This window comes from Pogona vitticeps, chromosome 2, assembly GCF_051106095.1.
Source record: "Pogona vitticeps strain Pit_001003342236 chromosome 2, PviZW2.1, whole genome shotgun sequence".
NCBI lineage: Eukaryota > Metazoa > Chordata > Lepidosauria > Squamata > Agamidae > Pogona > Pogona vitticeps.
The window spans coordinates 20,509,390-20,522,468 of record NC_135784.1 but is presented as its reverse complement, the minus strand read 5'-3'; the positions used below and the strand labels follow the sequence as shown (position 1 = coordinate 20,522,468).

The 13,079-nt window shown below is 44.3% G+C and overlaps 3 protein-coding genes across 4 annotated transcripts in view; all 3 read right to left on the bottom strand.

The window, feature by feature from the left end:
- Positions 1-9,397, bottom strand: part of LOC110070183 (uncharacterized) — a 60,634-nt gene extending 51,237 nt beyond the window's left edge. Inside the window, exon 1 of the mRNA XM_078388233.1 lies at positions 9,311-9,397. The gene's annotated coding sequence lies outside the window, so the exon portion shown is untranslated. The remainder of the gene's footprint in view (positions 1-9,310) is intronic.
- Positions 1-9,401, bottom strand: part of LOC110070186 (uncharacterized) — a 29,365-nt gene extending 19,964 nt beyond the window's left edge. The window contains 7 exon segments of the mRNA XM_078388294.1: positions 284-526; positions 529-1,674; positions 2,333-2,459; positions 3,456-3,523; positions 6,924-7,050; positions 7,559-8,027; positions 9,311-9,401. Coding sequence (XP_078244420.1) covers positions 284-526; positions 529-1,674; positions 2,333-2,459; positions 3,456-3,523; positions 6,924-7,050; positions 7,559-7,975 — 2,128 coding nt within the window. The 5' untranslated portion in view covers positions 7,976-8,027; positions 9,311-9,401.
- Positions 1-13,079, bottom strand: part of LOC110070185 (uncharacterized) — a 104,827-nt gene that overhangs the window by 34,652 nt on the left and 57,096 nt on the right. The gene's annotated exons all lie outside the window — the stretch shown is intronic.

Here is a 13,079-nt window from a genome sequence, read left to right as displayed (position 1 = left end):
GATGGCTCTAAGGAAATATTTGGGTGGAAACACAGAAGCATTTTAAATGCAGCTCCACAGGTAGAATTCCAAACATTTGTATGGTTTCTCTCCTGTGTGGATTCTCATGAATTACAAAATATGGCATTTCTATGGTTTCTCTTCTGTGTGGACTCTTGCATAACTCACAAGATTTGAGTTCAGAGAGAATCATTTCATGCAGTCCTCGCATTTGTATCGCTTCTCTCCTCAGTGAACTGTTGGATGACTCACAAGATTTGAGTTCTGAGAAAACATCTCATACAGTCCTTGCATTTCTATGGTTTCTCTCCTGTGTGGAGTCTCTTATGACTCACCAGCATTGAAGTGCGAGCAAAATGTTTGCCACAGTCCTCACATTTGTATGGTTTCTCTCCCGTGTGGACTCTCTCATGACTCACCGGCACTGAACTGTGAGCAAAACATTTCCCACACTCCCGGCATTTGTATGGTTTCTCTCCTGTGTGGACTCTTACATGACTCACAAGATTTGAATTCCGAGAAAAACACCACACTCTTGGCATTTGTATGGTTTCTCTCCTGTGTGGAGTCTCTTATGCCTCACAAGAACTGAGTTCTGAGCAAAACACTTACCACACTCTTGGCATCCGTAGGGTTTCTCTCCTGTGTGGAGTCTCTTATGACTCTCAAGCTGTGAGCTGAGAGCAAAACATTTCCCGCACTTCTGACATTGGTACGGCTTTATTCCTGCGTGGATTCTTGCATGACACACAAGATTTGAACTACAAGAAAAACATTTCCCACAGTTGTCACATTTGTATGGTTTCTCTCCTGTGTGGATTCTCTTATGCTTCACAAGGTCTGAACTGTAAGCAAAACATTTTCTACACTCCTGGCATTTGAATGGTTTTTCTCCTGTGTGGACTCTTGCATGCCTCACAAGAATTGAGTTCTGAGAAAAACATTTCCTACACTCCTGGCATTCATAGGGTTTCTCTCCTGTGTGGATTAATTTATGACTCTCAAGCTGTTTGCTCAGACCGAAACATTTCCCACACTCCTGGCATTGGTATGGTTTTTCTCCTGTGTGGATTCTCTTATGCCTTACAAACTGTGAATTCCAAGAAAAACATTTCCCACAATTGTTACATTTGTATGGTTTTTCTCCTGTGTGTGTTCTCTTATGCTTCACAAGATTTGAACTATAAGCAATACATTTTCCACCCTCCTGGCCTTTGCATGGTTTCTCTCCTGTCTGGACTCTTGCATGACTCAGAAGATTTGAGTTCTGAGAAAAACATTTCCCACACTCTTCACATTTGTGTATTTTCTCTCCTGTGTTGACCCTCTCATGAATCACTACCGCTGAATAGTGAGCAAAACATTCCTCACGGTCCTGGCATTTGTATGTTCTCCCACTGCTATTAACTGTTTGTTGTCCTAGAAACTGGGGCTTGTGGTTTAAACAGCATACAGACATTTTTCTGAAAAAGTCCTTCTTTCCAGTGTGGGCTCTTTTGTGAAGCATCAGTGCTACCAACAGATCAAACTGTTTTCCGCACATAGTGCAACTGTACAGCTTCTCTTGGATACAGCTTTCTTCCTCTGTGTTGGTTCTTTGATATCCAGAAAGCTCTAATTTGTGTCCAAAATTTTTTCCCCATCTGGGACATATATTTTTTTCTTTCTGACTATCTGCAGTGAAGAAGGATAAGTGCAGAAAAGTGTAAACAGAAGGGACAAACAGATCTAGAGACAAAAAAAGGTTTTTGAGATATGAAATCTCAGGTGAAAAATGAAATGGTCTTTTAAGTATAATAAAGGTTTGTCCTTTTCAACTCCCCCTCTTTTAATTCTGCTATAGATCTACAAGCTAATATAAGAAAAATAAGTAATGACAAACTTTCCTTCATGGACATGAAGTGTGGATATTACACTCTTTACAGGCTCCAACTGAAGGCCTTTACACTGAATGAGGACCTTTAGATCTTATTAGTCTTCCCTTATCATGGTTTCATTTTACCTTAACATGCTTCTCGATGGTTTACTGCTCTTTTCTGTGTGACTACCGTAGGAAGAAAGTTGACAATATAATAGTAGTTGTACTGAGTTGAGACACCATTCCAACATTAAAGCAATATCATTGTTGTTATTCTTACCCTGTCCTGGTTCCATTTTACTTTAGCATGCTTCTTGAAGACTTTATTATTCTTTTTTGTGTGACTACTATAGGAAGAAATTTGGCTATATGTGGCTATAAGGGTTGGGAAACCACTCCAGCACAGAAGTAGTGTTCATCATTACAGTGGTAACCATGGAGATCAGTATCAGCCAGACAAGAAGAGAGCCTTACCAAGAGAGGCGACAGTTTGCCAGTTCTCCTCCATGACCTCCTGGTGGAGGGCCCTCTGGTCAGGATCCAGCAGCGCCCACTCCTCCTGGGTGAAGTACATGGCCACCTCCTCAAAGGTCACTGAACCCTTAAAATGAAAAAGAAAGGAAGCCGTCTTCGTGGAATTCATAAAACCAACCTTCTTAATCCAAAACAATGCATGAAGAGAAATGACTGGATCTTTATCTTATAAGTTTAATTGTCATGAATGGCCTTCACAGCCTTAATATTGGAGAACAGGTGGACCAACGGTGAGTAGTCCATCGGCCACGTGCTCCCTCCTGGAAGAGAGGCCTCCGAGTCCCAGTTGGTGAGAAAAGAACAGGGAGAGAGAAAAGCCTTATTGTTGGCCAGTTGCCAGTTCTTCGGGAACTCCCTGGAGGCATCAAGGGAGCCTCTGTGAGGAACAAGTGGGACTGGACCAGCCTTTGGGAAGAGGGACAGGAAAGGGATTCCTCCTCTCATGTCCTTTTGGAAAACCTCAAACAACCCTCAGCGCTTCAAACCAAATGCAAAACAGAGAAGAAACGATCTTTCTATTTACAAAAAATAGATATAATAGGCACAAGCTGGGAGCTGTCATAGAGAAAGCCCTTTCTCATGTCTCCATCAAGTGTACCTGCCCTGGCAGAGGGGGCCGAGACATGGGCCTCCTTATGAGTCGAGAAAGCTCCTATGGGGAGAGACAGTCCAGGTCATCCTATAGGGTTTTATAGGTAAGAAACAGGACTTTGCATTATGCCTGGAAATCGATGGGGAGGTACTTCTAAGACCAGAAATGGAGGACATGCTTTACCAGCCTGCTATATAAGCATTGGTAAAATGGAGCCTTTTGCTAAAAAGAACAGGCCTGACAGATACATGTCTAAAGTGGTTGTATGCCCAGGAGTTTATAATTTATTTCCTTATTTCTTTCTTAAATTATAGACTCCATGACTGTCATGCACTATTCTGGGTGGTTGAGAGGAATTACATATAATAATAATATATTAAATAAGCAGTTAAAGAAATCACGGAAACTTCAAGAGGGATAAAATAGTAAGATTAAAATACATGATTCAAATACACAAGGCCTTTGCCCTACCTGAGTGGCTTCTCCTACATGACAACGAAGAGATGAAGCATTAATTGTCGTTGGCCTCCTGCCGGCCCCTGCGGGAGAGACGAAAGAGTTGGGGAGCCAGACCTAGAAGCTCCTCAAAAAGATGTGTTTAGTCGTTTAGTCGTGTCCGACTCTTCGTGACCCCATGGACCAGAGCACGCCAGGCCCTCCTGTCTTCTACTGCCTCCCGGAGTTGTGTCAGGTTCATGTTGGTTGCTTCGCAGACACTGTCCAGCCATCTCATCCTCGGTCGTCCCCTTCTCCTCTTGCCGTCACACTTTCCCAACATCAGGGTCTTTTACAGGGAGTCTTTTCTTCTCATTAGATGGCCAAAGTACTGGAGCCTCAGCTTCAGGATCTGTCCTTCCAGTGAGCACTCAGGGTTGATTTCCTTTAGAACTGATAGGTTTGTTCTCCTTGCAGTCCAGGGGATTCTCAAGAGCCTCCTCCAGCACCACAATTCAAAGGCATCCATTCTTCGGCGGTCTGCTTTCTTTATGGTCCAGCTCTCACTTCCATACATCACGACAGGAAAAACCATAGCTTTGACTATTCGGACTTTTGTTGGCAAGGTGATGTCTCTGCTTTTCAAGATGCTGTCCAGATTTGTCATCGCTTTCCTCCCAAGAAGAAGGCGCCTTTTAATTTCAGGGCTGCTGTCTCCATCTGCAGTGATCATGGAGCCCAGGAAGATAAAATTTGACACTGCCTCCATATCTTCCCCTTCTATTTCCCAGGAGGTGATGGGACCAGTGGCCATGATCTTAGTTTTTTTGATGTTGAGTTTCAGACCGTTTTTTGCACTCTCCTCTTTCACTCTCATTACAAGGTTCTTTAATTCCTCCTCACTTTCTGCCATCAGAGTGGTATCATCTGCATATCGGAGGTTGTTGATATTTCTTCCGGCAATCTTAATTCCGGCTTGGGTTTCTTCCAGTCCAGCCTTCCGCATGATGTATTCTGCATATAAGTTAAATAAGCTGGGGGACAATATACAGCCTTGCCGTACTCCTTTCCCAATTTTGAACCACTCAGTTGTTCCATGACCAGTTCTAACTGTTGCTTCCTGTCCCACATATAGGTTTCTCAGGAGACAGATAAAGTGGTCAGGCACTCCCATTTCTTTAAGAACTTGCCATAGTTTGCTGTGGTCCACACAGTCAAAGGCTTTCGCATAGTCAATGAAGCAGAAGTAGATATTTTTCTGGAACTCTCTGGCTTTCTCCATAATCCAGCGCAAGTTAGCAATTTGGTCTCGAGTTCCTCTGCCTCTTCGGAATCCAGCTTGTACTTCTGGGAGTTCTCGGTCCACATACTGCTGAAGCCTACCTTGGAGGATTTTGAGCATAACCTTGCTAGCGTGTGAAATGAGTGCAATTGTACGGTAGTTGGAGCATTCTTTGGCACTGCCTTTCTTTGGGATTGGGATGTAGACTGATCTTTTCCAATCCTCTGGCCACTGTTGAGTTTTCCAAACTTGCTGGCATATTGAATGTAGCACCTTAACAGCATCATCTTTCAAGATTTTAAATAGTTCAACTGGAATGCCATCATCTCCACTGGCCTTGTTGTTAGCCAGGCTTTCTAAGGCCCACTTGACTTCGCTCTCCAGGATGTCTGGCTCAAGGTCAGCAACTACATTGTCTGGGTTGTCCGGGATATCCACATCTTTCTGATATAATTCCTCCGTGTATTCTTGCCACCTCTTCTTGACGTCTTCTGCTTCTGTTAGGTCCCTCCCATTTTTGTCTTTTATCATGTTCATCTTTGCGCAAAATGTTCCTCTAATATGTCCAATTTTCCTGAACAGATCTCTGGTCTTTCCTTTTCTGTTATCTTCCTCTATTTCTTTGCATTGTTCATTTAAGAAGGCCCTCTTGTCTCTCCTTGCTATTCTTTGGAAGTCTGCATTCAAGTTTCTGTAACTTTCCCTATCTCCCTTGCATTTTGCTTCCCTTCTCCTCTCTGCTATTTCTAAGGCCTCGTTGGACAGCCACTTTGCTTTCTTGCATTTCCTTTTCTTTGGGATGGTTTTCGTTGCTGCCTCCTGGACAATGTTACGAGCCTCTATCCAAAGTTCTTCAGGCACTCTGTCCACCAAATCTAGTTCCTTAAATCTGTTCTTTACTTCCACTGTGTATTCATAAGGGATTCATAATCCCCAAAACTAAAGTCTTTATTTAGTACCTGAGGATTCCCATTCCAGTTAAAGGCACACATTCACATACTAAAAATTCTATCATTTTAGAAAATTGTGAGTGAATGATATTCCAAGAGGGCAGAAGACTGAGACTTTTTATTTTTAAATGAGTAAAATAATTTCTCCAACAATTAAAAAACACAAAATGTCAGGATTTCTCCTTTTTTCCAGATACTACATTTCAACTGATGCGCCAGAATTTTTCTTTTAATCTGGATCATCTTTTTATTTATTTATTGCCATCCTTTTTCAGGAGACAAAAAACAAATGAACTAAATTTTGTCTTTCTTTGTTTTAACTCATATAGTACAAAATGAATGGAAAATCTGGTGGGGTGTTCTTTGTCTCTCTCCACCTGCCCTGAAATCATTGCCTTCCTCTGTGTTTCTTTCCCCCGCTCCACCCCGTGATTCCTACCTTCTTCCTAACTGTTTCTCAATTCTTCAACATTAGCTGTAGAGAGGAGAAGCGGCTAGGAAAAGAGATACGGGCATCTCAAAAGGCGTGTAGGATATATAACAGAAAAACAAGTACCAATTAATGAAGCATGCAAGGCTAAATACAGAAGCGTGTCAACATCTTTTTGATCCCAGTTTATTTTTCTTTGTGGAAAGCTATGTCTACCCTGGAAGAGCCAGCTTCGTTTCTGATCCCTCAGGGTTACAGGTCTGGAGGTTGTGTGAGAAAGGTGAAGAAGGGGTTAAAGCACTGGGGTACATTTCTTTTAAATTCTTACAGCAATGTCTACGTATTAACTTCAGAAACCATGATCTCAAAATCACTCAGAATCAAAAACGGAGATGTAAAAATAAAAAAATTAGTGTGATCAAAGGGCTCTAGATCAAATATGACATAAAAACTATATGGAAAGGAGTTGGATAAAACTATTGAGCTATAAACACTATATAAAAACGTAATTAGATAAAAATGAAGAGTGAAGGAGCAACAAAGAGAGATGCTACTACCACACCCTATCAGAACCGGAACCACACTCCCAATCCTAAATTTACATCTGAGAGGTTTTCCGTTTCAGAATGGAAAAATGCATCTTTTCACACATGGTCTCCTGGACAGAAATGATATTATAAGGCTTGGAAAACTGAAAAACTAAACAGGCAGGTTTGAAAGATAGAAAGAACAAAAGAATGTCACTCCACCCCCAGCTGAAGAGTCAGGGGAAAACATACACAGGCCCTTCTTTCCTTTCCCACCGGGAAAAAAACATAAAACTTTCTACCAAAAAGCCTCACCTATAAAGCTGACACCTCCTTCGTTCCCTTGATTGATCTCTTGTTGCTGAGGATCCTGTTTGGTGTTGAACTGAGGTTCCTCTGCTCTGGGGAAATCAGACTGATCTTCTACAGAGAGATTTCCCATCTGAGGATCCGTGACATTCAGTGAGAAGGTAGAGAAGAAAAGAAAGAGGAAAAGATCTCAGCGGATGAGGCCGGGATTTGGAAGAAAAGACACATCGTCCACAGATTTTCTAAGAAAAATATTGGCAATTGGTAAAATTTGTAGGATTTCTTCCCTCATTTTCTTGACCCTTTGGAGGAGAAAAAGGCCATCCCCACCGAAAGGCATCATATTGTGTTACTGCACCTACAACAGTGCTGGATTGAGTGCAGTGCCAAGGGTAGAGGTAAACCTGAAATTTCCTTGGAAAACTATGCATATGAGGAGGATGCACCTTGTTTTAAAGTGGAAGACGGTCTCCCCAATCTTGGGGATGGTTATTCATTTTCAAAATAAAATGAACACGGACCCCACATCTTCCTTTCAAGGACCAGAAAGAATAAATTCCACCAGAGCAGCCTCAAACAGGGAGCGAGTGCAGGGATCATGGGCTCCCCATTTCTAAGTCCCTGGCATGGACTGCTCTCACCTCTAGCTCTTCCTGCTTTCTCTCTTCTGCCTGACTCAGACCCAGGAAACCTTCTGCCAGAGACACCGCCTGGGAAGTGGTCTCAGCTCCACATTCTCTCACCCAGCTTGATATCTCCTGGGGGAGGACGGCCAGGAACTGCTCCAAGATGACCAGGTCCAGGATATGAGCCTTTGTGTGTTGCTCTGGCTTGAGCCACTGACAGCAAAGGTGGTGGAGTCGAGTACAAACCTCTCGAGGACCATCAGCCTCCTTGTAGGAGAATTTCCTGAATTTCTGGCACTGCGTATCCGAGCTGGGCATCTCCTCATCTAGGACCTTCTCCACTGTTCTTTCAGAGCACATCCCAAGGCTTGTTACCTGGATAACATTTGGGTATCTTCCTGCTCTGGGGGCAGGGGTGTCCTCATCTGCCATTTTATTCTGTACTCTACATTACCTCCAATGCAGTCCTGGAACCACTCTCGTCCTGCAGAACAAATAAATTCCTTAACAGATGATATGACTGTGCCACACCAAAAAAAAAAATGCCACAAAGAGAAACCAACCCAGTCTCATCTCCAAAAGGGAAGACAGAAGGATCCTAAGGCCGAGATGGAAGAAAGGCATGTGGGGCTGTCCGTTCACCTCAGAGGCACAGACCAATGGGCTTAAGACCATCAGAGACTGAGAAGTGGAACCATCTTCCTTTTTTGCCCTGATCCCTTTCTAACCATTCAGATTCATTCTTTGCCTTAAGCCACCAAAACATAAGCATTTCTCCTGACTTTCTTTTATACTTTGCTGCCTTAATATTAAATCTTTTACACAATCTTGTGAAACTCGTATTTCTATTTTGGTTTCTTATAGTCATTGTTTTACATACAATTGGTTTTGAAAAATAATCTCATAAAAATATTCCCTTCTTATTCAGGGAGACAGCTTTAGCATGTGACAGTTCTATTGCATATTTTGTCAGCTAGGGGTTTCCTGACAGGATCACGTTCTGCTCATAATTTCCCTCCTCTATTTATTTATTATTTTATTTAAAATAATTGTATCTAATTTATCTCCTTAAACAGGAGCCGAGGTCATTTATATCACTAAAAAGTATATTTAGAAGCAAAAACAGTAACTATCCAGATACTTTTTCAAAAGACTAGATTAAAGACTACATTAACCATTGTAAATAAAACCCAAGACTAAAAAGACATTTCAAAGCCATCAGAATCCCTCGAAAGGTCCCTCTCAGACCACCAGTCAGTCCCTCAAGGAAAGCCTGCCTGGAGAGGATGGCCTTCATCCCCCTGTGGAAGGTCAGCCAAGAGGGAACCAGCCTCGTATCCCAGGCGAGGGAATCCCAGAGTTTCGGGATCTAATGAGTTGTTGGCTGAAGGTGTCCTCCATTAAATGGGGGGCCCACCAAGCGCCACCCTTTCGCCCTCCAAGGGAGCCAAACAGGGGAACCTTCTCCCCCCCTGGAAGTGGCTCGGAAGGTGCAGGATCAGCCCTTTTGTGGGCAGGAAAGGTGGAAGAAGGGGGTGGTGGTGGATGTGGCCCTTCAGGCAGCAGAAAGGCTTGGGCCGCAAACAGCCCTTGCTTGGGGGCTCCCCTTCGGCTGCCTCTCCTGCCCGGTCTTGGGGGGGCTTCCCTTCCCTCGGCTGGGCTTGGAGTTGGGGGGCCCTTCCCTCCCCTTTCCTTCTTCCCTCCCCCTCCCGCCCCTCCCCTCCCTCCGGCCTCCCCCAATTTCTCCCCCCTCCAACCCCGACTCACCCTCCCTCCTCCTTGCAAGGGGCTCCTCGGATCCCAGGCAGTCTTTCCAGCAGCTGAAGCGCTGCTTTCTGTCCGGAGGAAGAAAAAGAAGAGGACCGGAAGGGACGCTTTTTCAGAAGGGCCGTTTCTATGGGGACTGACGCCGCTCCCAAGACTCCCTTCTAGGAATACAAACTCTGTGATTTTAACCCTTCCTTTCCTGGTGTCCCGAAAGAGGGCTCCCTTGCCCAGAAATCGCTGGGCTCTTTCCTCCCCCGCCGCCTCCTTTTCTTCTTCTTAGCTCCATTCAGCACCAGGTCCCGACTGTGCCCATGGAGGGCAACACCGAAAGCAACGGCCCTTCTTCAGTGCATGGCTTTGTATGTGCACTAAAAACACAGATCATTCAGTGTGGATTCTCCAGGATCTGCATGATTTTTACGTGGGATGCTCCCCAAACCCACTCCCAGGATTTCTGTGGTGTGGGACACAGATGGTGCCTCTGATTTGACAGTACCACGAGGCACCACTGTAGTTTGTTGAACAAAGTCGTTAATAATCATGTGGATCCATGAGGATCTATGCCACAAATAGAATCAGACGGATTATAATAGTCTCCCTGCTTATTTGACTTATATGCAGAATACATCATGCAAAAGGCTGTACTGGAGGAATCCTAAACCAGAATTAAGATTGCTGGAAGAAATATCATCAACCTCAGATATGCAGATGATACCACTCTGATGGCAGAAAGTGAGGAGGAATTAAAGAACCTCTTAATTATGGTGAAAGCAGAACACAAAAAATGGTCTGAAGCTCAACATAAAAAAAAAAACCCTAAAATCATGGCCACTGGTCACATCACCTCCTGGCAAATAGAAGTGGAACATATGGAGACAGTGACAGATTTTTCTTTCTTGGGCTCCATGATCAGTGCAGATGGTGACAGCAGCAACAAAGACAGGAAAAGCGAGGAAAGCTATGACAAGACTGAACAATGAAACAACAACAATCTTTGAACATGTTTTTATGCTACTGTGGGGGAACGCCCCTCCCCAGGGCTGCTAAGCTCTCGTCTGATTCTTCGGTGTGTAGGAAACACTCTCCTGGATGATGTCACAGCTGCTTCTGAAAGGAGGCGTGGCTACCCATTCTTCCTCTTTCTCATAGTAATAGGGAGCTAACTTCAAAGGCTTTATTTGACCAAACTAATTGGTATTATGTAACCACTGTCCTATCTGAATTTTGTCAATCTGTAAACCGTGAACTATCTGTGAATTTGCTAAAGTAATAAAAGAGAGTCCTCCTGGGGGCATGATATACGAGTTGCCCATCTGGACTTCTGCTGGCAGACATCCCTATGTGTGTGACCAACTTCTTTAACTTCTCTTTTTGCTATCCTAATTACTTGTGATCGCATAAACTATCAGCCTTCTCATTTCGTGACCACAACAGCTGCTGCTTTTGCAAACAAACTATTTCTATGAACCTGTATTTTCTTAATAAAAATAATTATAAAAACTCATTGAGGACTAGGCTCTTGAAACAGCAGGGTTAGACTAAACCCAGAGGAGTAGGAAAGGTCAATAATTGGCTACTATAGAGAAGTCTGATTTAAAAGAGCGTGTCCCAGGCCCCTGAACCCTTTCTCCTAGGAAGCTGGGCTGAGGGCGAAGGCCAGGTCTGTTTGCATGCATGCCTTGCTGAGTTTGTTTTCCTGGGCTTTCTTTTTGTCTCCTGAGCACATGGCCTGGGGGTGGGGCCTAGGGGTGCGACTTCCTGATTTAAAAGAGCGTGTCCCAGGACCCTGGACCCTTTTCCCTAGGAAGCTGGGCAGAGGGCGAACGCCAGGTCTTTTTGCATGTATGCCTTGCTGAGTTTTTTTTTTTTCCTGGGCTTTCTTTTTGTCTCCTGAGCACATGGCCTGGGGGTGGGGCCTAGGGGTGGGACTTCCTGATTTGAAAGAGCGTGTCCCAGGACCCTGGACCCTTTCCCCTAGGAAGCTGGGCAGAGGGCAGCTTATATCTGGCCTTAATATGGTAAATAGGAAAGGCAATGAGATTTGCATAAGCCGGGGAGTCAGGAAAGTTTTTAAGGATCAGATCATACTTTTGCACTATTAAAGAGCAGGCCGGGTAGGTGGAGCTCGTCAGCCATGGAAGGCAGCCCATCTAGGAGAAGGAAAACTCCAATTTCAAACCTCCACTGCCTTGTGGCTATATCCACTCATGGAAAAGGCTTCAGGAGTTAACCTCGAGGCAAAATCCGGAGCTGGAGTCCTGAAGGCAGCATGTGTCGTTCTGCCAACTCCTGCGACATTGCTGGAACCAGTTGTATTGGCTCTTGCCTTTCCATTGGACCATTTCAGCAATGTGGAGAGGGGGGATTTGCTGCTTGGGTAACAGCCTATCCTCCATATTACCTTACCCGGGCTTCATGACACTCCTCGATTCAGAGCATGTTACCATAGTCTCTCGAGACTGAAGGATGCCTATGATGACATATGACGTATGATGAGAGAAGTCCTGTCTGAGTGAGGTGTCAGTTCTGAGGAATCACAAAGCCCATGTTTAAGTACTTTCAAAGTACAGAGTAAAAAGTGAAGTGTTATTTAATGGTCAGGCTTGTGCATGGCACAGATGCTATGCACTGCTGAGGCTTGAGGACTTACCTCAGTAAAAAGTAACAGATTTTGACCAGACTGACTGCCTGCCCAGACTCCATACCCTCCTTGGGGAGTCTTAGATGTCACACGGAGATCCAGGTATTCTGCATCGGGAGCAGTCCTTGGTGTTTTGGGAGGAAGCGGCCCTAGTATATTTATTTATTTATTTATTTATTTATTTATTTATTTATTTATTTATTTATTTATTTATTTATTTATTTATTTATTTATTTATTTATTTATTTATTTATTTATTTATTGGACTTGTATACCGCCCCATAGCGCTACAAGCACTCTCCAGGCAGTTTACAATTTAATTATACAGGCTACACATTGCCCCCCCCCAGCAAGCTGGGTACTCATTTTACCGACCTCGGAAAGATGGAAGGCTGAGTCAACCTTGAGCTGGCTACCTGGGATTTGAACCCCAGGTCGTGAGCACAGTTTTTTACCAGGCTGAGGTGAGGCAAGAAGGCTGGGGAACCAGTGACAGGCACTTTGGAGGCAGAGGAAGCAGCAGAGGCAACTCGCCCTCTAGTAAGAACCTCTGGGACAGCCTAATAGGCAACCGTCATCTGGTTGTCAAAAGAAAGAGGAAGGGATGCTAGAAATGGTGATGGAATGAACAACGTAAGGTGTTTTGTTTGCAGCATAATAAAACAATGTGGCAATTGAAGCTAGCTGTGGAGCTGTTGCCATAGCAACACAAGTAACAGAAGGGTCAGAGAACGAAGATCTCCCTGAGGCCAGGGTTGTTCAGTGTTTTCTGATACAGTGGTGCCTCGCATAGCGAGGTTAATCCGTTCCGGATTAACCTTCGCTATGTGAATACTTCATTAAACGGAACAAAAAAAGCCATTGGAATGCGCGCGGCCATTTCGGCTGTTCCGGCGGCCATTTTGGACCCGCCGAACAGCTGATCTGCGGGTCGCAAAGCGATGGTCGGTAAGTGAAACGCTTACCGATTTTCGCTATGCGAGTTTCGGCCATAGAAGCTGACATGATGCCTCCGCATTAGCGATCCCGGAAAAGGGATCGCTATGCGGATTCGTCGCTATACGAGGCGCTTGTTAAGCGAGGCACCACTGTAGAATGTAATCACAATCTTCTAGTAGCTCAGGAGAT